General features: G+C 40.5%; 1 protein-coding gene across 10 annotated transcripts in view; it reads left to right on the top strand.

Annotated features, from left to right (window-relative positions):
* NTNG1 (netrin G1) overlaps positions 1-24,864 on the top strand; it is a 369,174-nt gene extending 344,310 nt beyond the window's left edge. For all 10 annotated transcript variants that reach the window (XM_027536349.1, XM_027536357.1, XM_027536358.1 and 7 more), the window contains one exon: positions 23,402-24,864. In XM_027536349.1, the coding sequence (XP_027392150.1) occupies positions 23,402-23,634 (233 nt within the window). In that variant the 3' untranslated portion in view covers positions 23,635-24,864. The remainder of the gene's footprint in view (positions 1-23,401) is intronic.
* Positions 24,865-25,082: the final 218 nt, after the last annotated feature.

Below are 25,082 nucleotides of genomic sequence, written 5' to 3'. Positions count from 1 at the left end.
AAGTCACTTTCAATGCATATTTAAAATTTTCTCTTTATTAAACTCTTCTACCTCTGAAAAATGTTATTAATATTATTGCATTATTATATAGCATCAGTTCACACTATCAATCACCTGAAGTGTATCAAAGAGAAAAAAGTTAGAGCAGTTGCTTGCTTTTTGCTTGGCAACTTTGAAAAGACTTCTAAAAATATTTCGTTCAAGAAGAGAGAGAAAGAAATTGTGTTACTTTGGTTTGAGCCTTAAACCTAGGGTAACTTTATTCCTTTATTCTTTGTAAAACCTAGGTTCTGTGGTGTTGTGTTTTGTTTTCCTAACACAGAGGCCACTAGCTTCAGGTTATGCTATTCATTCAGCCTCAAAATAGAATACATACTTTCTGAAGATCCCATTCTCTACATTCATTGCTGTTAGAGAGCCTTTGAAAATTCCCTTGCCAGTATATATAGATGTCAGCCTACAAGAAGGAAAGGAAAGGAGAGGGTGGGAGCAAGGCAGCAGTAGAAAGTAAGTTGCCAAGAGAAAAAAAAATTGTATTTTCAATTTGAGGTTATTTCTATTCAGTCAAGGCTTTCAAAACTATTCACAGTAAAGATTAATGATTCCTTACAGGTAGGGGTAGGCTTTAGCATCCCTACTAGCTTCTCCTGACAAAATCCATTATGCAGTGACGCTAACAGGAAGCCAGCAGGGGAGAGTTTGTTAAAACACCTTCGGAAGGAAGCGCTTTAACCTAGAATCTGGCACAAAGGAGCTGTTGGAAAGGGTTCCAACGCAGGGTTTTGGAATGTTGAAGAGATGCGTCCACAGCAGCATTTTCAGATGTAGCCAACCAGGTACTTCCAGAGCAAATTATTTGCTTGTGGGCTTACCAGTGGGAGATTTTAAATTACAAATCAGTACCCTTCCTCCCCAACCAGCCAGATGTACACTGAGGGAGTGCAAAAGAATTGATGAGTTAAAGTACAACTGTGGCTCATCTTATCTGATTTATCTCTTTGTTCTTGCCCTTTCTGTAGAACATTAAGAGTAGAAAACAATTTGCTCTGCTAACAACACTTCTTAGCACAATCAGTGTGTGCAGGCTAATACCCATCTCAGAGTTGCAGATGACTATTCCTGGTTCTCATCACAACAGTCGCATCATGCCTAGTGCCACACGACTCAGCTGTGCCCTCAGACAGGGGCATGCCGATGGTTCAAAGGGAGCGCACTCTCCGGCCATTATTGGCCTTTTTCATGATGACATCATTCCTCTGCCCTTTCACTCAGAGGTGAGCTGATAATATTTTATCAGGCAGGATAGATTTTTAGGATTTGGAATAACTCTGGCAATTAAATCTCACAAAGGAATCCAGTAGTTTCTGTTTAGGATATGAAATTATTTCTTCTGTGGTCCATGGTTTAACATTGGCTTCTTATGAATATTTATATTGCTAGCATCTTAGCTGCACTGCCAGGGGAAAAGGCAGTTCTGTTGAAATAATAGCTGTAATTATTTGATAGGTTCCCTTTTTTTTGACAGCAGTACATCCTTCAGCTTTCACTGTTATACCAAACTAGATATTAGGAGGTAGCCTAGCTGTGGAAACCAATACTGGAAACTGTCCATCCATCATGAGGAATGATCCTTTCTCTGAGGGGAATTTTCTGCTGGATTGCCAAGTGCATAATATTCCCCTGGAGCAAGGCTGAATGACACAATGCTGCTGTGACACGTCCTGTGACATTTAACTCTGGAGGGTCTGGAAGCCAGCGCACTGGGGTGCTAATTGTATTCTTTAGTTATCATCATGACTTAAAGCCCAGAAGGTCGAAAGAGTTTATCTAATCCCGGGGTAGAAAAGCAATTAAAATCCATCCCAGCCAAGATAGCTTTCACAAAATCCGCTATCCCTTCCCTGTTTTTAGGCCCATAAAGGAAAGATGCTGGGTAAAACAAGCCATAGAAGCCTGCAGTTTATTTAATAAAGTGTACTGAGCATGAATTCTGCGCCAGGTACTGTTCTAGGTACTGAGAATATGGTGATAAGAAGACAAACATAGATCCTGCTCTCAAGAGCTCATGAGCTGGAAGGAGGCAGACGGGAAACAAGTCAAGAAATAAACACCAGGTAGGCAGACACCACTTGAAACTGGTAGTCAGCCAATGCTTTTCTGAGAAGGTAACACTTTGAATGAAACCTGAGTATCAAGGAAGAGCCCACCATGGAAAGTTCTGGAGGAAGAGTATTCTGGACAGAAGAAATACTTCCTGAGAAAGCCAGAAGGCATAAAGGAGCTGGGGCAATTGAGAAAACGGAAAGAAGCAAGTGTGACCGGAATACAGTGAGTGAGAGGGAGGTGGCCTGAGACGAGGAGGAAGAAGAAGATAGACAGGCACTAGATTACAGGTCCCTGATGGCCAGAACAAGAAGTGTGGGTTTATTCTAAATGCAGTGGACATTAAGCAGGAGAGTGGAATGATATGGCTGTTTAAACTTTAAAATAATAATTCTGGTACTGTGTAGACAATAGATTGTAGAAGGGGTCAGGGAGGAAGGGCTAGAAGGTGACTAACAAGACTCCAGCAGTCCACATGAGAGGTGTTAGTGGCTTGGAGTAGGTTGGGAACAAAGCCTGTAATGAAAATGTTGGATTAAGAGCCTGTTTTAGTCTGTGTCTGCCTTTGCTGCAAAACTTAACATTAAATCTAAATTTTGAGGCGTCTGCAACAGAGATGTGTTCTTTCTGCTTTCTCTTGCTCTCACCACATGGATACCTTATAATTGATTAGTACTTGATTCTATTCGGTAGAGAAGGAAACAGAATGACAAAAAGCAGTAGCAGTCACAGCATTCCAGCATATGGGCATAGCAATCAGACCGAATGACAAAGGGACTAAGGCCTCAGGACTGGGTGGGAGCCCAGGTTTTGCCACCCACAACTTGTGTGACCTTAAACAGATTATCTCAGTTACGTTCAGTTGCTCAGTCATGTCCGACTCTTTGCGACCCCTTGGACTGAAGCTTCCTGTCCATGGCAAACTTCCTTGTCCATCACCAGCTCCCGGAGCTTGCTCAAACCCACATCCATTGAGTCAGTGATGCCATCCAACCATCTCATCCTCTGTCGTTCCTGTCTCCTCCTGCCTTCAATCTTTCCCAGCATCGGGTCTTTTGCAGTGAGTCAGTTCTTCGCATCAGGTGGTCAACATATTGGAGCTTCAGCTTCAGCATCAGTCCCTCCAATGAGTATTCAGGACTGATTTCCCTTAGAATGGTCTGGTTTGATCTCCTTGCAGTCCAGGGGACTCTCAAGAGTCTTCTCCAACACCACAGTTCAAAAGCATCAATTCTTTGGTGCTCAACCTTCTTTATGGTCCAACTCTCACATCCATACATGACTACTGGGAAAACCATAGCTTTGACTATATGGACCTTTGTCAACAAAATAATGCCTCTGCTTTTTAATATGCTGTCTAAGTTGGTCATGGCTTTTCTTCCAAGGAGCAAGCATCTTTTTCTGTAAAACTGTTGAAATTAGAGTACCTACATTGTAGGATTATTAAGAGGATTAAATAAATCAATTCATGGAAAGTATTTAGAATAATGCCGGTACAAGCTAAGTGCTCAGTGAATAAGTGTTAGCTTTCACTCTTATTAATTTGGCTTAACTGAAACCTCTCCCCTCAAAAAAATAACACCTATATTGATCTATCAGTACACAATTCTCTTTAGTTACCAAACAGGAAGAAGGATTCATAAACAGTTATATCTCATTTAGACGGCTCTATAATCAAAATAGTTACCATTTGTATGCAGTATCCGTTTTCATCTTCAAAAGTACCCTGCCATGTACCCATTTCATGGATGTGGAAGCTGAGGTCTGATGAGGTCACTCGCCCTGCCAGGGCCCTATAACTAATAACGTGAGGAGCCAAGATTTGACCCAGCTGTGCATGACTTCACAGCCATTGCTATTCCTCAGAAAGAGTGGATGAGAGACCAGCTATACCAAGCTAGTTCTAGTTCTCTTAGATCCATCATCAAACAAGCCAGGAAGTGAGGTTCTCCCTTGGTTTCCCGCTGGCTGTTCAAGTCTTCATTTGTGCCGTCACTGGTTCCCAGTCATGAATGTCCCAAGCTAGATTCCTGGCCTAGTTAGCATGTATTGATCATACATTTTGATGTCATGAGGCAAGTACCTATCATCAACACGAATTCTTAGGAAATAAACTAATGATTGGAAATCATTACATATCCTTTACTTTTTTCATATGGTCCTTCCATCTTTTTTCCATTATTCTCAAAGTATTGCTCTTGGCAATACAGTTAAGAATCTACTGACGTTAGCATTGGAAAATAAATCTATCTCATGTAGTTTATCACTTGGTCATACCAATTCATTTACCTTGTAATTTTGCAAGGTAATTGTGTAATTTTATCTTTGCTGACTGCATTATTGCCTAAACTTTTATCACATTAGTTATGTAATGCTAAGAAAAATAATTCACAATTTCAGTTCATTGGTCCCTTCATTTCTTTGCCTTTTTACACTTATTTTCTGAAAATAAAATGGGTGAACTTAGAAATGAATAATCCATAATATTAATTAAAACATTTTTAGATAGTTAAGTGTTCTGTTGAAAGAAAGTGTAAGTGTTCTTTAAATTGTCAAGAACTAAAATGTACTTGTGTTTTGTGAGGTTTTTTTCAAGCAGTTTGCTACCTGGTCTATTTGAGGGCCTAGTTATGTCCTTAGGAGTCATTTCCATGTGTTCATTAAATCATAGGACTTATTCATTCTTCACGTTGCCCGTAACCTTGAAAATCGCCTAATGCTCACAATACAATAAAAATGCTATGTATCATTTTTAAATATATTTCCATTTTGATGGAATTGGGAGATTTAGGGTTACTTTATGTACTTCCTTCTTAGACTATAAAAAAGAGGCTTCTAACCATTATTTTAGAAATATGAAAGCAATTAGTGGCAACAAGGTAAAAGTTTCAATATTCAAGTTTGAAGTAACAGCTGTCCTGTGAATTATGTTTCCTCCCTTCTACTTAACATAGGCAGAATCATCCTCTTTACACACTCTAAAAACTTGTTGAATCTTTTCTTTCTTTGCAGTCTGTGAATATACCACCCTGCTTAGTCTTGTTAAAGCTGGGCCAGACATAGGCTTGCCTTTTGACTAGAGCATTTAAACACTATAGGTTGATTTAAGAGGCATAAAAATCTATAACCAGCAACATCATTGGCACAAAGGAATTGCCTGAGTCAACAGACTGGAGATGTATCTGAAACAGATCCTCATAGGCTGACTTGTGAGGGGCACCTCATGTAAAAAGCAAGCACTGCGTAGAAATCAGTGACTGGACACAGATGAAAGATCTAACGTATCAGTGATAGGTAGCAGGAGTCCAGGGGAAAGAGGGGTGAATGAAAGCACAGAACTTCAGATTAATCAGAAGCCTACATGAAATAAAGCAATCAGAACTTTAGAAGGTAAAACCAGATAAGATGATCCATGTGGGATCACACAGCATACCAAGCAGCACAGCCAGTGACAAGAAGCGTGTTTTTTGAATCAGGGTCTTAGCTTTGGCCTTAGGACAAATCTGAATGGGGATTTGTGGGTTGGCCTGTTCAACCTTCTGTGCTTTTTTGTGGGGAGCATGCACTAGTCATTCTTCCTTCCAATACTTAGAGTGAAATACCCTGGACAGAAGCTAAATCCAAGAAGTTTCAGCTTAAGATCTTGAAGGGTTTAAATTTTAAATGCCATCCATCTACCTGCAATGCAGGAGACCTGGGTTCCATCTCTGGGTTGAGAAGATTCCCCTGGAGAAGGGAATGATAACCTACTCTAGTATTCTTGCCTAAAGAATCCCATGGACAGAGGAGCCTGCTGGGCTATACTCTGTGGGGTCGCAAAGAGTCGGACATGACTGAGCAACTAACAGTTTCAAACCTCCAAAACAAACAGCCAGAGACACCCTCAGAAGGCACTGCATCTCTAGATAGGCTTCTGTGGGCATTTCTCTCCCAATCAACCCAACTCTAATTTTCCTCCTTCTTGTCCTCCTGGCCCCTCTTTCCCTGCTGCTGTCCTTCTCTCCATGGCAAAAGAAACAGAAACAAAAGGTATTAGAAGCTAAGCTAAGGGACTTTTCTGAAGCCATTGCTTGGAGTTAGTAATGAAACTCAGGTTTGTTTCAGTTCTATTATCAGGACTGATTTAACTCTTATATGATCTCAGGGCTTCCCAGGTGGCGCTAGTAGTAAAGAACCCCCGCCTGCCAATGTAGGAGATTAAGAGACATGTGTTCGATCCCTGGGTTGGGAAAATCCCCTGGAAGAGGAAATGGCAACCCACTCCAGTATTCTTGCCTAGAAAATCCTGTGGACAGAAGAGCCTGGCGGGATAGGGTTCATAGGGTCGCGAAGAGTTGGAGACGACTAAAGTGACTTAGCACGTGATCTCAGAAATGCAGAAATCGCTGGAAGAAACGTCATGGAGAATTTCCTCTTATGTACCAGAAAATAGCATAGATGCTGAGAATACAAAGATGAAAGCTGGCTGAGTGCACAAAGCGATGTCTACTACCCTCAGGAAGTAATGTATATAGAGTGCCCACTTGCTCTGCACAAAGCGTGATGTTGCTCAGTGTAGACAGTGAAAGGAAGCACAAGACTAAAATCGCCTTACCCTCACATCGTTTATGCTTTAGTTGAGGAGACATGAAATTCACATGAAAAGGAGTGTTTGCTGTAGGTTTTAAAGAGTCAAATAAAACTTAACATTTACTGAAGGATTTTACATCAGGCATTGTTGCAGTTGCCTTATATGTTTTACTTAATTTATTTCATCAACGTAGTCCTGTGACGTGGATATCATGTATTAAATGATCTCCATTATATAAATGATGCAAACATAGGTCAAGTGATTTGCATGGAGTCACCCAACTAGTATTTGGTGGAACCGAGATTTAAATCCAGGCCATCCAAATTATGTTTACCTTTATATCTATGTCCAGAGCTAGATCTGCATCATCTGCTGTAAGGTTTGAAAAGCAGGACTGGTGTCTGAAGGCTGAAACAGTCAGAGAAACTATGGTGGGTGTTGTTCATGAGCTGGACATTTGGAGACGTGGGGAGTTTGGGGAAGGACAGGCCAGGAGCAGAGGCACTAACTCAGAGGCCAGCATACAACAGAATGGCAGGAGGGCACCAGGGACCGATCGTGCCATGGGGTCAGAGTAGTCTAAGTTCTAGTCCTGCCTCTCCACTTGGCCACTAGTGGGACTTGGGTAAGATGCACAGGTTTCCTGTAAAGTGGAAATAGTAATAATAATAACTCCTGCCAGGTGAGTGAAAATATTCTGCAAGATAAGATATACAAGTGTCTATCCTCTTAATTATAAATTTATTTTCTTAATAATTTTGTGAGTATATTTAAGATTGTTGTTGTTGTTCAGTCATTAAGTCATGTTGGACTTTTTACGACCCCATGGACTGCAGCATGCTAAGCTTCCCTGTTCTTCACTATTTCCCAGAATTTGCTCAAACTCATGTCTGTTGAGTGGGTGATGCCGTCCAATAATCTGGTCCTCTGTCATCCCCTTCTCCTACCCTCAATCTTTCCCAGCATCAAGGTCTTTAACAACAAGTTGGCTGTTCACATCAGGTGCCATAATACTGGAGCTTCAGCTTTAGCATCAGTCCTTCCAATGAATATTCAGGGTTTATTTCCTTTAGAATTGACTGCTTTGATCTCCTTGCTGTCCAAGGGACTCTCTCAAGTGTCTTCTCCAGCATCACAGTTGGAAACCATCAGCTCTTTGGTACTTAGCCTTCTTTATGGTCCAATTCTCAGATCCGTACATGACTACTGGAAAAGATAGTGAATAGATTAGCCAGGAGTAGTAAGTTCACAATGAGAGTGAAAGCAGACAATGCGGATATTCTGATTTCCTCACGTTGTGGGGGTCCTGACTTCAGAATTATCCATTCAGCAGCCACAGAAGATTGTGAGTGACAACCCAACCTGGCCATAGCCCTTCTCTGCAACTTGATTTGGGGGACAGAGAGTAAACACCATGGGAAAGTATTCTAGAAGAAGAAATGAAACAATGGGTATGGAATATGTGAATTTTTTTTTGTAAATTTCACTTGTTCATTCACTCAAAAGTACTCATACTCAATGGATATTGTAAATATCCTCAAAGATTGCATCAAAAAAATCCTCAAAGATTGCACAAAATCTTTGAGGCATGCACAAAATCAAAAAAAGGATTTGGATAAGTCAAAATCCTTATCTTCACAGAGCGTATATCCTGTAGTAACTCTTTTTTTTTTTTTTGGCTTTGGACAAGATTTAAAAAAAAAAACTTTATTTACAAATGTTCTATTTCCTTTGAATATATATACAGAGTAAATGATTTGGATAAAATAGGATAAAATCACAGGAATCAAAGCCAACTTTTCATAAAATCCAGGAGAAATTAGTAACACTCAGAAAAATCAAAATCCATTATAACAGTTACAAGAGAGTCAAAGCAAATAGATTGGGGGACAACAAACCACATCAGATTTCCCTCAAACCCTCTAGCCAGTGTTTTTGTTCCATAAGTTAATAGCCAGTTCAGAAATTCAAGTCACATAGAGTCTTATTTCTACCTACCTCACATAGTGAAGTCATTTACTTGGTAAAAACAGTATCAGAGAAAGGGATTGTCTCCATTCAGAGAATACAGTAGGAAAACCACTCTCTCAAAGCGACTGAGAATTTTTTGAGGAATAAAATCACCTACCCTGGGAAGTGTTGTTGAAATCCAGGCATACTTCCTCTTTAAAGAGTAGTAACTCTTTAAAAAGCAAAGTGAAGTCACTCAGTCATGTCCAACTCTTTGCGACCCCATGAACTGTAGCCCACCAGGCTCCCCCATCCCTGGAATTCTCCAGGCAAGAACACTGGAGTGGGTTGCCATTTCCTTCTCCAATGCATGAAAGTGAAAAGTGAAAGGGAAGTCGCTCAGTCATGTCCGACTCTAGCGACCCCATGGACTGCAGCCTTCCAGGCTCCTCCTTCCATGGGATTTTCCAGGCAAGAGTACTGGAGTGGGGTGCCATTGCCTTCTCCGCTTGGTATGCCTTACTCTGCTTCAAAGAGAAGCGCTAACATCTTTTCACTGTACTTTAAATAATGTTCACAGCCTCCCAGTTGTATCTAAACCAATTTATATATTTTTTTTCTTCCGTCTGCTGGATCTGAGAGCCCCAGAAGGCATAGCTTCTACATATTGCTTGCTAGCCTCTTGATTTCTGTCTAACCAGCTCTCTTCTCTCCTGAGATATAACAGCCTTGCTCTTCTTAGGGAAAGCCGTAAAACGCCCTTCTGCATACTTGCAATGACTTCATTTCCTTTTCAGATCATCTACTATATGGATTTATTCTCATTCCTGCACCTTTTTTTCTTAATCAACTATGAAAGGATTCTTTTGGATGTTAAGAAAAGACCCTGAGTACCTCTTTCTAATTCTTCATGTTTGAAATTTAGTTTTAGTAAAAGTTGTGTTGCCTAGAATTACTTAATGTTACTCATGAGCTGGTCTAGCATCCCTGTCTTTATGTAAACACTTTCTTTAATAGAATTTTTGTCTATTTTCCTCTTCATTAAAGAAAACGAAATAAATTGCAATTATTTTTTCATGTAAGAAGAGGAGTGAAAGATGATATTTTTCAAATCAATGAGTATTTAAGCACCAAAGAAGCTAGAAATTATTAATGATGAAAGTGAACTAGAGGACACAACAGCGTCCACTTTGTGAAGTTACATTATCTAATGAGATGCAAATACATGAACCTATAAAAATAAACCCTATTTCTGTGGCTCTTCTGGTTTGTCTTTTTGTTGTAGGACTTTGAGCAGTGCCTGGCACTTAAAGAGCACTTAATAATTGCATTGAATGATCTCTCGTGCTCATAACAGCCCTATGAAATGGCCGCTGTTACAGATTAAAAAAAATAGAATTTTTTCTTTTTTAATTCAGATTGGAGAGCCACAAGTGGTGATGTCAGTATTTGAACCTAGACTTCTGGACAACACCACAGTACACAATTAAGGGCTAGATTTTACAGTTCAAATTTTGAGTGTCTCAAGAATTTATCAATGGGGGAAGATGATGTAAGTTGCAATGTGAGGTGTGACTTTATTGAAGAGGTATGCTTATGACTTGTCCATAATTGTAACCCCATTGTCCTTTCCTAACCTCACTAATGTATTTTAGATCACTTAAATGCCTGGTCCCCAGTGCAATAGTGAGTGCATTTTTGAAAATTAGCAGTCATTTTTGTTTGGTTCCAGCATCCCTAAATGACTCATGTCATCATTTTGCACATTCTCTTGATTCCATAATGTTGTTTTCCTCACCTTGAATTTATCGACATTAATTCATTTTGCTTTGACATTGGCATTAGCAGGAAAATGGCTTTGTTTCATCCTGACATTATAATATCACCTCCCAAGACTTGGTCTGACATTGTCAGGAGGTGATTATGGTGACAGCAAGGCCACAGAAGACAAAAGTGAATTATAGTGATTCCCAGGGGGGGGAAATCATTAAGAAAAGTTACTGCTATGTGATTTTAGTAGCTGTTTTTCATACTTAAATATCCCTGCTGTTTAAAAATCCTAAGAGGGCTTAGACCATATTTAGAACACTCCTGCCAAGTATATATAGGAAAAATTAAGTCTCTAAGGAGACATTTGGCTATAGCTCGACAAACAGGAAACTCAGATTATATTTTAGCTTTACAAAGTGCTCAAAGGCATTGAAATTCTGTCTCAAAAGAAAAAAAAAAAAGCCATGCATGTGAATTAATGACACAATTATCTCCTTTCAGCCACAGATACTTGAATTTCTTAATGCTGAAAATCAAAAGCCTGTAGTACAGCTCTTCCTTCCTACTCAGAATGTGAAATGTCTTACAGATCTGTCTTCAGCTCTGAATGGGGCTATATGGATTGTCTTATAATTCTCAAGGAACTCCAGGTCTTCGTTCTTGCATTTTCCTATGTGCTATGATGGTCTCTCACCTCCACCCCAGGCCCACGTAGAACAGCTCCATCCGGATTTTCCTTTAGCCTGTGTTCCAAATGTAACTAGTCACCTTCTGATGAAAAGAAACATGTCACTAAGTTCCGTCCTTGTCATGTTTCTTTGCCTTCACATTACCCACAATGCCAAAATTATAATGAGAGGTAATGTGTTTTGACTAATGAAAAATGAAAGGAGTGCTTCTAATTTCTTAACTCATCTGCCTACCCTTGCTTCTTCCCCTCTCTCCCACCCTTCCCAAGGTGTATAGTGTATTATTAAAGGAAGAAACCCAGAACTAGTCACCATTCTCTTCCAGCTAATGCTCTCCATTATGGATTCATGTATGAGAAGCCCTGACAAATCATAACATACAAGCTGACCTGGAATGTCAGAGCTGACCAGCAGTTTTTCTACATGTTCCTAGTTAACTTTTCCCCATTCCCTGCAAAATATCTCCCCCTTCCCTTAACCCTAGAGCATGAATTAACCCCAGCTCTACTCTGCCTCACATGCTCAGCAGAAGCTTTACCTCCCACTTTGTGGAAACTAAAATGTTCCTTCTTCTTCCCATTTTCCAACCTATCTATCTAGTAAGTGGATATCCTATCTATCCACCTATATTGATTTCAGTCTACTAGTAATATGTTTGTATTCACCACTCAGAAGAAGGCAGGGAATAAAACACAACTTCTGTTTACTTGCTTAATAAATATTTATTTGGCATTTATTTCTGCCAGAGACAAGGCTGAATATTTGTGATACAGCCACAACGAACAGGTCATATATGTGGTGTAGACATGTACAAGTGTAACAGATATGAGTCTCCCACAAGTTCAAGCAGCATGAAATACATTTTCTTTAGGTTAAATCTGACCATGAGCCCCTCTACTGAGAAGGTGGTGGGAGATCGATTAAAGTCATCACTGTTGTTTGATCTTCAAGTGTAAAAATGTCCCCTCACGTTCCATTAGTCTGCACTAGTTCAAATGAGATGGCCCTTGGGCTACAGATGACTTTAGCTCAGGAGACCCTGCTGGTTCCATTCATACCTGAAGCTATGCAGCCTTCTGCAAGACAAGGAATCCTTGTGTGTAAGTCTCTCTTACAATTATAGGATTGTATAGGAACTCTTGCCTTTTGTGAGATAATTTTTGTAGACATTTAAGATAATTGGTAGTTTGACTAGGAATATATATTAATAACATGGAAATGTGGCAAATATGGTCACATGATTCATTTATTGAAATTACCTTTATTATCTCAGTAAAAGATACTTTTATTTTCTCAAGTAACAGTTCTTTTTGTTAACAGATGATAAAGAATCTGTCTGCAATGCAGGAGACTTGGGTTTAATCCCTGAGTCAGGAAGATTCCCCTGGAGAAGGGAGTGGCTCCCCAATCCAGTATTCTTGCCTGGAGAATCTCCATGGACAAAGGAGCCTGGTGGGCTGTAGTCCATGGGGTCACAAAGAGTCGGACATGACCAGTGACTAACATTTTCAATATTTTCCAAGGACTCTATATTTAGTCCAGGCAATTTGGAAAGAGTAAAATGTGTAAAGATGAAAATCAAAGTTATTAAAATCAATTGCACTCCTACCAGCCAGAGATAAACATTGGTCACATTTTGGTAGAATCTGTCTCAGCACATTCTCTTAAGTTTTTATTACATAAGGTACTTGGAGAGGTACATGTCTATACTTATGGGATTCATGCTGGATAAATATTTGTACTTTCTCTTTTGACATAATGCCATGTACTTTGAAATGATGGTTTATACCCTGGTGTATGTTGCCATTGTGTGTGACTGTGCCTCCCAATGAATGCCATCTTTCACCTTGGGCAAAAAGAGTAGAGGTTGCACATTTTTATTAAACTAGACAAGTGCATTTTCTGATACCCAATGAGAAACTCTGTGATTTCTCAGCACCGTTTTTATGAGCATCTTGCCTGCGTCTGTGTCTGAGATGTTGACCTAAATAGGATTTCAATACATCATTAATGATCGCTTTAGGAAAGGTGACCAGCCTTTGGCTTGTGGGATTCTCAGTGAATTAATTATATCTCAATATCAGCAAAGGTTTTTTGTTTTTTTTTTCCAGGTTGCAACAGCTAAAACCTTGGAGGTGTTTGGGCAGTACCTCTAGCTCCTGCATTCAAGTCACCTGTTATCTCATTCATGCTAGCTGAGTTACCATATACTGCAGACGTAGGCCTCTTTGAATGAACATGGCTTTCTTATGATGTTTTGAGTAGCATTTCCTTTGACTGGACAAGAGCAAGTGTCACTGCCATAATCAGTGCTTTGATGTTAGATGAATAAGTATAGAATGCTTGCTCTGTAACGTCAGAACCTGCTGCACTTGATTACCCAGACGTGTCTGACCACTTGCTGACAGCTCCACATTGTTCGCTACAGCCCCTTTAGCTCTGCTCCCTGCCCTCATTACCGTGAAACAAAGTGGGCTGGCTGCTGTCACATGGGGATTATGCCACCAGCGTCACTGTCCCTGATGAAAAAAGGCTGCCAGAAATGTAGGCTGAGAGCAGGAAAGCAAGGATGTTTCCACTTGATGGCTCCCAGGTTCCAGTCTGTACAGACACTGCCTCACCATTGCAGGGGCAAAAGATTGGCCAAGGGGCAGTATTACCCTTGCTCTTCTGAAAACACAGCTTATGCACTCTGATTGGCGCAGGAGAATGTGCACTGAATGCAAGTATATAAGGTCACCTTTGAGAAAACAGGCACTGCCTGTCCACACTGACCTTCCAAGTACACAGCAGTTGAATTAAAATATTCAATAGCTGCGTGTTTGACCCCATGCTGTCTCAAGATTCATGCCCTCAGAGGACAGACACAGATGCTGTCTTTGAAAGAGTACAACATCTACTTCCTTTTCACTTGAACTGGATAGGTAGTGATTAATTCATTCTTCTGGCAGATATAGAAATAAGCACCTCACTCTTCCACTCTGAGCTTCTAGCATTAAGGGAAACTGGGAAGGTATTGAACATTAACAAAGTATACTAAGGTTTTATATTTTTTAAAGCACCATCACATAATTCATCTTGAGGCTCCCAACAACTGTGAGGTCGATGAGTAGGACGAGTGTTATTATCCTTGCCTTAGAAGTGCGGAAAGAGAGGCACAAAGAGGTTAAATGATTTCCCCAAGTTCACACAGCCCATTAACCACAGAGACCAGACTTGAATCACAAGTTCTTCACCTAATTCTCTTCATACCACCTCATGCTTTTTAGTGATGAGGAAAAAACTATCTCTCTTCCATGGGACACGAGCAGGCAAAACCGATCAAGCCAGTCACCCGAGTCATCACCAGGGCTCACAATATTGGAGAAGTCCAACTGTCATCATGTATCTGATGAAAAAGAGGAGGAATTCCTCACTCTTTGCCTTTTAAAATGATAGGCTTTCCATGAGAAATATTCATGCAACTCATAAAGCTCAAAAGGACTGTAGAAATATCTACTTCAAACTCTTTCCCTAACTTCATAGCTGCCACTAGACTGTAAGCTCCGCAGAAGCAGCTGCACGGTCCATCTGGCTCACACTGTGTGTCCATCATCTGGAACAGTGCCTGGTTGGATGATGGATGGATGTCACTAAGTGGTTTTGTGATAATGTTGAAAGCCTTACTGCAAAGTGATGACTAGTCAGATCTAGAACTCAGGGTTTATGACTCTTAATCAGCGTTGTTATCACTAAACCATATCCCCAGTCATGGCCAGCCATAAGTAAGAACAGATAGAAAAAATGTACCTAGAGTTCCCCCGAAAGGCCATTAGACACCAGTCTATAGAGTTTCTTCTACACACCAGGAGCTAATCTGTAGATTCAGTTTTACATCTCACATCTCAAAACTTAGTAAAACAGCCACCAAGGTTGAATAAATGGGTTATTATTACAGCCCTTCATCTCCCTGCCGCAGGCTCTCAAATGCCTCAATCAGAGCTGTGTGTTGCACGCATGCCTTTGTTATTAGCCTGTTTGGTGGAGGTTGTTCACTCTTCCACGTTTCTTTGAAAAGGACAGAAACAATTTGGAATATCTTTCCTTCAGCACTCCTAGGCTTGTTTCAGGTGGTGAAGGTAGAGGTCACTTTATTAATAAAACCATCAAGGAAGGCTGTCATGGTAACACATTGCCTTGATTCCTTGAAGTGCAGGAGACAAAGCCAGAAAGAGAAACTTTCAAGTCTATAAATACAGGCCCAGCATTGCTCAAGCCTAGCAGCTTACCGACAGGGCGAACCTAAATGTATATAGCTTTGAACAAGACCCAAACAGAAAAAAAGAAAACTTCCCTTTGGTAATGTAATGGGTCATCGTGACCATAATGGAGTAAGTGACCCTTCAAGTCACAAAAGAAACGAAGAATAGAATGAGTAGCGATTCTAAGTCCTGGCTGGTGCCCTCTTTGCACATTGGGGTTCCCTCGAAGTCTGCTTTTCCATCCCTTCCAGAAATGATGAATAGAGGAAAAAGGAATCAAAGTCTTATCATTCAAATTTTGATGATAGTTTGCAGTTTAGAAAGGGGAAAAGTGGATGACAAGAAAGAAACCTACAGAAAGCAAGTTAAAAGGATCAGATGATTTAGTCACATCCCTGTGACTCTCGTGATCCAAGATAAAATAAAAATAAGAGGAAGTGAAAGAGGAGGGAGGAAATGCTGTCTGTGCCTATTCTTTCACTGTGAAAATTCTGAGTGTTTTTATAAACTCATAACAACTAGTTTATGTAGGAGCTTATGTATTAGTTTCTTCCTCCCTGTAGTCATTCACAGGTGGGCCTGATAGAGATATTTTCTGTGAGCCAAAGATATATTAATAGCTTCATGTTCATTACCTGGGAGAAGGCAATGGCACCCGACTCCAGTACTCTTGCCTGGAAAATCCCATGGATGGAGGAGCGTGGTGGGCTGCAGTCCATGGGGTCGCTGAGGGTCGGACACAACTGAGCGACTTCACTTTCACTTTTCACTTTCATGCATTGGAGAAGGAAATGGCAACCCACTCCAGTGTTCTTGCCTGGAGAATCCCAGGGTCAGGGGAGCCTGGTGGGCTTCCGTCTATGGGGTCGCACAGAGTCGGACACGACTGAAGCGACTTAGCAGCAGCAGCAGTTCATTACCTGGGAGGCAGGGTCCCCATTATGTATAACTTAAGCTTATAGGCACATCCCTTTGGTGATTAATTTGTAATAGAATACAGTATTTGGCTTGCTTATCAGAGCTAATAGAACACCTTGCTGTCTGTAGCCTTTTTATCAGGATTCCACCTTTCATCTTTTAGCCATATAACTCTGGGTCTAACATTAATACTATAACCTTATCTATCAAGGGCCAAAGATTGTCTTGGTTTGAAAGCATTCCTAATATTGAAACATCACGGGATTATAGGTTAGATGGTGTGGTATTCAGTTAAGTTCAGTTTAGTCGCTCAGTCGTGTCCAACTCTTTGTGACCCCATGAATTGCAGCACTCCAGGCCTCCCTGTCCATCACCAACTCCCGGAGTTCACCCAAACTCATGTCCATCGGTGATGAGTCGGTGATGTATTGGACACACCATAATGAATTTATTTCTATCAATAGTAAAATGATCCTTCAGAATATAGTCAAACTGTTATCAAAGTAGTATTAGCTTTTTCTGTATCTAAGGATTTATGTTTTATCATAATAATAATTGTGCCTGCATGCATGCTCAGTTGCTTAGTCGTGTCTGACTCTGCGACCCTATGGACTGTAGCTTGCCAGGCTCCTCTGTCCATGGGATTCTTCAGGAAAGAATACTGGAGTGGGTTGCTATTTCCTCCTCCAGGGGATCTTCCCAGCCCAGGGATCCAACCTTTGTCTCTTGCGTGTCCTGCACTGGCAGGCAGATTCTTTACCACCTAGCCACCTAGGAGGCCCTAATAATTGTATCTAGCAAATAACAATTTGCTTCCAATACTAAATCAAGTTTTATGTGAGAGATTTAAAAATGAACCTTCACTATTTATAGAGGTAGCACATTCTTAGTTTGTCAATAGCAATGAAGAAAAAAAATCAGGACATGCTTGACATAAATATTTAACAAAATAAGGTCAGCGTTTTCAGTTTGCGGCAAATTCACACAGAAGGGTACCAAATAAAGAAATGATAACTGCAAAGTGCTTGTTGGGTAGAAATCCCATTTGGATTTTTAATCTGCAGTGATATGCAAGATGAAATGGAGATAATGCCAGGGTTTTGTAAATGCTTATCCTCTTGGCAGTTCCATCAACCGGTGGTCAATGCCTGAAACTGTCACCAAGTCCACGCTCATATTGCTTGCCACACAACAAGCCAATAATCGAGAGGAGTTGCTGGGACAAGGAAGAGAGATTTTATTCAGAAAGACAGCAGACTGAAAAATTGGTGGACTTGTGCCCCAAAGAACCATCTTGCCTGTTTAGAATTCAGGCTTCTTTAATACTAAAAGGGGAGAGAGTAATGTCAAACATCTCCTGGTTCTGGTCAGCCTCCAGAGGTGATATGTTAGCCTCTTCCTCCCTGCAGTGATTCACAGGTGGGCCTGGTGGGGATGTTCTCTGTGAGATAAAGATATTTTATTAATAGCTTGATGCTCATTACCTGCGAGGCACGGTTCTCAGAGATGGGCCATTATGTATCACTTAAGCTTATAGGCAACATCCCTTTGGGTGATTAATTTGTAAGAGAATACAAAAGGTTCTTTGTTATTACAAAACCTTGTGTTGAAAGGAATTCAGAAGGTTAGTGCAAGAAAATGCCATGATTAAGTAGCTATGTTTTCTACATAGAGAAAGAGGAAATGAGAGCATATGCAACATATTTGCCATTCCCAACCTAAACCTGTGATATTTTTGGTATTTTATGTATGGGCTGATTTGTTTTTGGAGCTCTGCTAGAATGTGGTGGCACTCTAGAAGATGTGAAATTTAATGTTGTCAACAAGAGCTCCACCCAGTGTGATATGAAAACAGATCAGTTGGTCAATACAAATGAAAACCAGAGGATCTACAGAAGTTATTTATATTGTCTTAAGGAGCATGGAAAGCATTGCACACTATGCAGTTCTTCTGACTGTTCCCTTCTGTGTGAAAAGCAGTCATCTATAAATTTGGAGACCTGTAGTTCTAGAGCTACCCTTAATTGTTTTCAATTTCCTCATTTAGAGCTTGTCTAGATAGTTTTTGAACCACAAGCTTTGATTTCTATCAGAGCAAGGTATAGAACAAATTACATGACAAGAGTGATTTTGGTTCCTCTTTAATTGTAAGCGATATTAAGTGGTCTGTCTTAGATATTCGTGTCTGTATTTAACTCCCCCAGGAAGATAATCTGCTCATACTTCACTTTTGAGTTCTACAGTCTTAATTCCTATGGTTCTGCACCTGAAAGCTCGCTCTCTCGAATCTAAAATCACCAAGGAGTCTTCATTTTCCTTCCCCCAATGTATATAAGGACAGCTGCCCATCCTCATTGCTGTGGCCGATAACCTGATCCAGACCTTCAACATTTTATCACCAACAGTAATTGAGGGTAATTATTTGTTTGGGTGGGAGAGGGGGCTACCCTGTTTATGGAAGGATATTTAGTAGCATCTCTACCCACGAGATGCCAGTACCATGCCCTCCCCAAAGATGTGACACCCAAACACATCTCTAGATGTTGTCAGATGTCCCGTGGGGCGGGGGGGAAATCATCCACTGTTGAAAGCTACTACTTTAGACTGACAACCAAAGACCTCTATTAAACGTTAATGCCTCAAATTCCTCCAATCCTTTTTCTAATTATTCTAAAATCCCTTCTGTCAGATTCAGTCAAGAGCACGAAGGGCTTACTTTGCATATTTCCTTTGCCCAGCTCAAAGTGCCCTTCCTCTCATTCTCTTCCAGTCTATTCCTAGATCCAGCTAACCACAGCAGGAAGACTGCTGTGATTAATTTTATAACCTCATATCATCACTGCGTTTTGTTGAAATCTTTTTTTCTCAGCATCATTCCTGGTTTTTCTTTCTTTGCCTATGGCTTAAATGCGGATACTCTTCAAGGTTCTATTTGCAGTTTTCCTTTCAACTTAATCTATATTCTAGCAGATGAGGTCTTCTATTCCTTTCTCTTCACTATTTGTAACAATGACCACCATCACCCCTGTTCCAAATCTGTATCTCCAGGAAGAACTACCTCCTGAACTGTTAACTAGTTTTTTCCAACTAATAACAAGACCCCTGCAGAAGAGCCTGTGATCTCTCGAAGTCAACAGATAAAAAAAAGAGAGAGAGTTTATTTTCTTCCCTAACCAAACCCTGCCTCCAGTCTTTTCTTAATAAATTACATTATGATGTATCCAAATGTCAAAAATAGGAACCTCAGACTTTCTCTTACCTATTTCAAATAACCTGCCTCCAAATATGTTCTTCCTTCCTCCTCCCCACTGCTCTAACCCAGACCAAGCCTTTTCTGTTGAAATATCTGGTCACCTTGCCTCCAGCCTGTCCTTTCTCAGGCCTAGCCTCACCTTTCCCCCCTTTAAATCACCACCCTGCCCATAGGTCTTTGACAGCTCCCCATTGCTTATTATCTAAACTCTGTAGCATGTTACCCAGAATCTTCATCATTCACCAACATTTTCCATGTGTCTCTCAGGCTCCAGTCAGAAAAGTGAACCCATACTACATATTTCAATAGAGAGAATTTACTAAAGGAAATGGTTAAACAGGTGCTTTAGAATTTAGACATGAGAAGAGGACACTGAAATAACTCAGAAATTGTTAATTGTGTGAGCAGGGAGCAGTAAAAGAGGATGGGCTTATGAGAAGCTAACAGTTCGGAGGAGAGACCCCACAGATGTGGGACCCATGCCTCTTAGGAGGTAATGCCTAGCTGCTACTATTAACCCCTGAAATGTTAGGCAGGAGCCCCTTGGAGCTGGGGCTCACACCTCTAGAAAAGGAATGCTGCCAGGCTGGGGCAGAAACCTCTAAGGGTGAGACTGAAACTGGTTCTGAAAAGGCTGAGCCCCAGAACAAACTGCTGCTGTTGGGATGTGGGGCCATTGCTGGGACAATCCTCTTAGGAAGAGTCCTGAATCAGGGAAAGGGAAATCTCTGCTTCCTTCCTCCTGCCTTCTCTGTTCTCTCTAGTGCACCCTGTTGGTGGAAACCAGGAGACAACTTGCAGGGTTTCAGCCTCAACAGCAGAAGAAAGGTGGATTCAGAGTTGAGTGACAGATGCTTAACAGCCAGCACAAAGTATTTTCACATCTTCTTGCCTTTACTGATAGAGTTTCCCCAACCATAATGTTTTTCTACCAGTATTTGCCTGATGCATGCCATTGTTCAAATACAATCTCCTTTCTATATTCTTCGCAAATCTTCCCCCAGATAATTACTTACACCAGCATTTGAGTTCCCCTAGCAGTTTGCTTCCATTATAGTTTTTTTTTATATTGTATCATAATTATTTCTGTATATGTTCATTTGTTTGTTTTCTGCAAAAGTGTGAGCTCCTTTAGGGCAGATAGAGTTACAACCATACAGCGGTAGATTTAGCAACACATCTGACACACAACAGATGCTGACTGAGCTGGACAGAACTGATAAAAGTATTTTAGTGAAATGTACATTATATCATTTCTTGTATATATATTTTATTTTCCAAACCAGATTTAAACTTTGTAAGAGCAGAGATCATGCTATTTCTTCTATTTTTTCATGGTGTTTAGTACAGGGTTTTATATGCTGAAGAAGAGCTTAATGATATTTGTTAACTACTTAGTTTATTCATTAGGCACCACAAATTTGGTTTAAAATGACATGAGGATGGAGCATAAGTTTATGAATAGCAGGTAAGATTTGTAGTTAGGTTTAGATGTGCTTCTAACATGTGATTCCGACAGAGAGATCTGTGCATATGGTAAAGCTCTGTTTTTGTTGAATACCACAAACAAGAGACCAAATGAAATGTGTCTTAAAGTAAATTCTAAAGTAATTAAATATATTCCAGGTTCCATTTTTTCTCCTTATCACTTATAGAAAACATATTACTCCAATTAATGTGATTATTAATCCTGGGTTTCATCTGGTCCTTGAGTATTTATTAAATTTCTCACAATCATCAACATCAACTAGTAGATTATTTAAATGTAGGAAAGGTATTGAATTTTAACTTAATCATCAGATTCTTGAAAAAAAAGAAACCTCTGTTCAACAACTGATTTACATTCAGGTCCAAGAAGAAGAAAAATAGCTTTTTTTTTTCTTACAGGGAGTGATATTTAATTAACTATTGATTTCTTCTCAATTATTCAAGGCAAGCAATTATCAATATTGATGGAAACAATATTTCCCTATGTGTAGTGCCCAAATGAAAGGAAATATCCCATTCAGCAATCTGCTGCCTGGAACAAGAAATGCTGAGAATCTTTAACTTTAAATGGAAACAGTTATTTGGATCTGTTTATTCTATGTTGCCCCAATTAAACAGATAGTTCCTGAAACGTAAGCAAAACAAAATTCTGAAACCCTATGTATGCTTTCCAAATTAACAACCAAAAAAAAAAAAAAGTGGGGTTTTGTCAGTTTTGACCATGAGTTTAACCACTCTAGTCTTGTAGATTTTGCCTCAGAGCTACAGATCTTGACTTTTTTTTTAAACCAAGGCTCATAAAATACTATAATTTGGGTCTAATATTTATGGTTTCTAAGTCACCCGATGAGAAGTAGCTTACATAATCATTAGAACCCTTGAAACACTACCTTGTATATCAATATTGTGAGCCTGAAGGATTTAGTAGGCCTTAATAGTCACTTCTAACATTTACAGATAGCACGTGGGGGTACACTTGAAAATTATACCAATCCATATGATAGAGGTCTCCAAGGAATTGTTGTGAAAGGTGGGAAGATAGGGCCCTATTTAGGGCACATTTTTATTAACTCCTGAGCATCCACCACCATCTTCTTTCAGCTCATTTGCACACAGAGTATTAGCATGTTTACATTTAAGAAGCTTCTTTTGCCAGTGATGTAACTATTGAACATGATTAATGGACAAGGCAATATTCTCTATTGAATTATTACTGGAAGAAGAGGGTTATTTTTTTAAAATACTTTACACTTGATAGTATGAATATGCGTGTGCGTGTGTGTTAAATTGGGGAAATTTGACTATGACATTTTTTAAAGATGAAGAATGTTATAATTTATAAGAAGCTACTTTTTCTGCTCTGCGCCACCCCCCTCCCCATTCCAGAGTGGTTCCATATAGTAAGTGCTTAAGTGGCATATGTTGCTGGGAAGTGTTCTTAGCTCTTTTCCTCTTTGGTGTTGTTTTCATTTCCCTGTGTTCTATTTATCATTCTGCTAAATCAGTGAAACCTTGATTATCTAAAGGAACAGGAGACATGGAATAATAAGGAAAACTTGATCTTTGAAGAAATAAATTATTAGAGATGCAAGTTACATGACAGGGACTGTGAATGAATTTTAGTATCTGAAATTGCTTGCTTTATTTATTCAAACTGATTTTATTAATTGATGGACATAGTGAAATTTTGATAATCAGGGTTTCACCATTGCATTTATTATTATCCCTGGAAATCAAGGTAACCTTGGATTCTACTTCCTATATTTACAAAGCGATAAATATCCTAATAGGCTATTAGGCACAAATGCAGTGCTCTTCCTCACACTCCTCCCATGAAAAGCTTTCTCTCCTCGGATCTGGCTGCCACCTTGCCTGGAGCATGCTGCCTGCCCCCTGCCCCACCCTCCCTCCTCTTGCTTGCCGCTGGCTCCCGACTTCCTGCATGCAGCGCTGGAATCACCCGCAGAGAGAATGGCCCACCCCTTATAAGTTCTTGGTCATTTTATCAGTACTGCTTTGCATTTTAATTCCATTCATCTGGCTCCAAAGCCCTGCATTCTTGTATGAGGCACTATCCTTGAACAGCCCTGGAGGTCACAACAGGTCCCAGTTCCGTGAAGAGAAGATACTGCCAAACCCGGAGTATCACATTTCTTTGTACTTGATAGTCTGAAATGGACAATGATAATATCCAAGATTGCAGCAAAAAATAAATCTATATGGAAAGGATTAATATGATTAAAACAAAGGCAGCAAACTACATTTGTTTGGAAATCGGAGTCACATGCTTAGTTTGCGGAGGGGAGGGGGGAGCACAAGATCGATAGAGATTTTTTTTTTAAGCTGAAAACATGATGTACCAGATGAACTTAAATTGATTCTGCTTCTCCTCCCCGCGCCCCCCTCCCTCGTTCTGCAGCGAATGTCTGCGACAACGAGCTCCTGCACTGCCAGAACGGAGGGACGTGCCACAACAACGTGCGCTGCCTGTGCCCAGCCGCGTACACGGGCATCCTGTGCGAGAAGCTGCGGTGCGAGGAGGCGGGCAGCTGCGGCCCCGACTCCGGCCAGGGCGCGCCCCCGCGCGGCTCCCCCGCGCTGCTGTCGCTGCTGGCCGCTCTGCTGGGGACAGCCGGCCCCCTGGGCATCTAGGCGGCGCACCCAGCCACCAGACGGGCCGTGCTCTGGGGAAGCAAACACAGCCCCAGCATTTGCTACTAACATAGGAAACCCGCTCTCAGACACCCCGACTCAAACACAGTGTACAAAGAAGGCCTAACTGAACTAAGCCATATTTATCAGCCGTGGACAGCACACCTGAGTCAAGACTGTTAATTTCTGACTCCCAGAGGAGTTGGCAGCTGTTGATATTATCACTGCGAATCACATTGCCAGCTGCAGAGCTTACCACCCATCGGAAAGGCTGTGACAGCCCCCCAAAAGGAAAGAACAACAGCAACAACAAATCAACCAACCTAAAAACATTTGCTACTGGCACGTGGTGTGCCCCAGCACCACCTGGCCCTGTGTGTGGACCAACCAAATAGAAGCATCCTTTGCTGGCAGTGCTTGGTGGGTCTAAGGAAGTCTGTTACAAGCTGCCATATTGGCCTGCTTCAGCCCCTGAACCCCCTTCCAACCTGTGCTTTAGTGAACCGTTGCTCTGTAACCCTTGGTTGAAAGATTTCTTTGTCTGATGTGAGTAATGCACACGTGTAACAGCCCCCTCCAAAAGCTCCAGCCAGTCATACCCTGTGTATCTTAGCAGCACTGAGTCATCCCAGTGCCAGCACACATCCACTGTCCCCAAGAGTGGCTACAGGAAAAAAGAAAGTGTATCTATCCTTTTGTATTCAAATGAAGTTATTTTTCTTGGAATACTGTAATATGTAGATTTTTTGTATTCTTGCCAATTTGTGTTACCAGACAATCTGTTAATGTATCTAATTCGAATCAGCAAAGACTGACATTTATTTTGTCCTCCTTCCGTTCTGTTTTGTTTCATTGTGCAGAGATTTCTCTGTAAGGGCAACAAACTTGCTGGCATCAAAGAATATCAGTTTACATATATTAACAAGTGTAATAAGATTCCACCAAAGGACATTCTAAGTGTTTTCTTGTTGCTTTAACACTAGAAGATTTAAAGAATAAAAATTCCTGCATAAACGATTTCAGGAATTCGTATTGCAATTTCTTAAGATGAAAGGAGCAGCCACCGAGCAGTTTCACACTCACTTTACTGATTCCTATGTGGACCGAATACACTCAGCTGACGAATTTAGTACCCAGGAAGATGGATTGATGTTCTTTAGCTTGGACAACTTCTGCAAAATATGAGACTATTTCCACTTGGGAAAAATTATAACAGCAAAAAAAAAAAAATCTAAGTGATTGCCAAGATTATGCCAAAGCCTGTTGGCAGAGTACTAAGAGACTTTTATTTTTAAGTCATGCTATTTTCACAGATTGATGTGATCATGTGACTCTAGAGATGCTGATCTATGTATCTTTCCAATTACAGTGTTTACATGGAGTATCATAAGAGAAAACCTGGGGAACCAGGAAAGTCGCAGGGAAATTGAGTGATTAGCAATTTGACT

Source organism: Bos indicus x Bos taurus, chromosome 3 (assembly GCF_003369695.1).
Source record: "Bos indicus x Bos taurus breed Angus x Brahman F1 hybrid chromosome 3, Bos_hybrid_MaternalHap_v2.0, whole genome shotgun sequence".
NCBI classification, from domain to species: domain Eukaryota; kingdom Metazoa; phylum Chordata; class Mammalia; order Artiodactyla; family Bovidae; genus Bos; species Bos indicus x Bos taurus.
The sequence above is the reverse complement of the archived record's forward strand: the minus strand, read 5'-3'. Positions and strand labels throughout refer to the sequence as shown.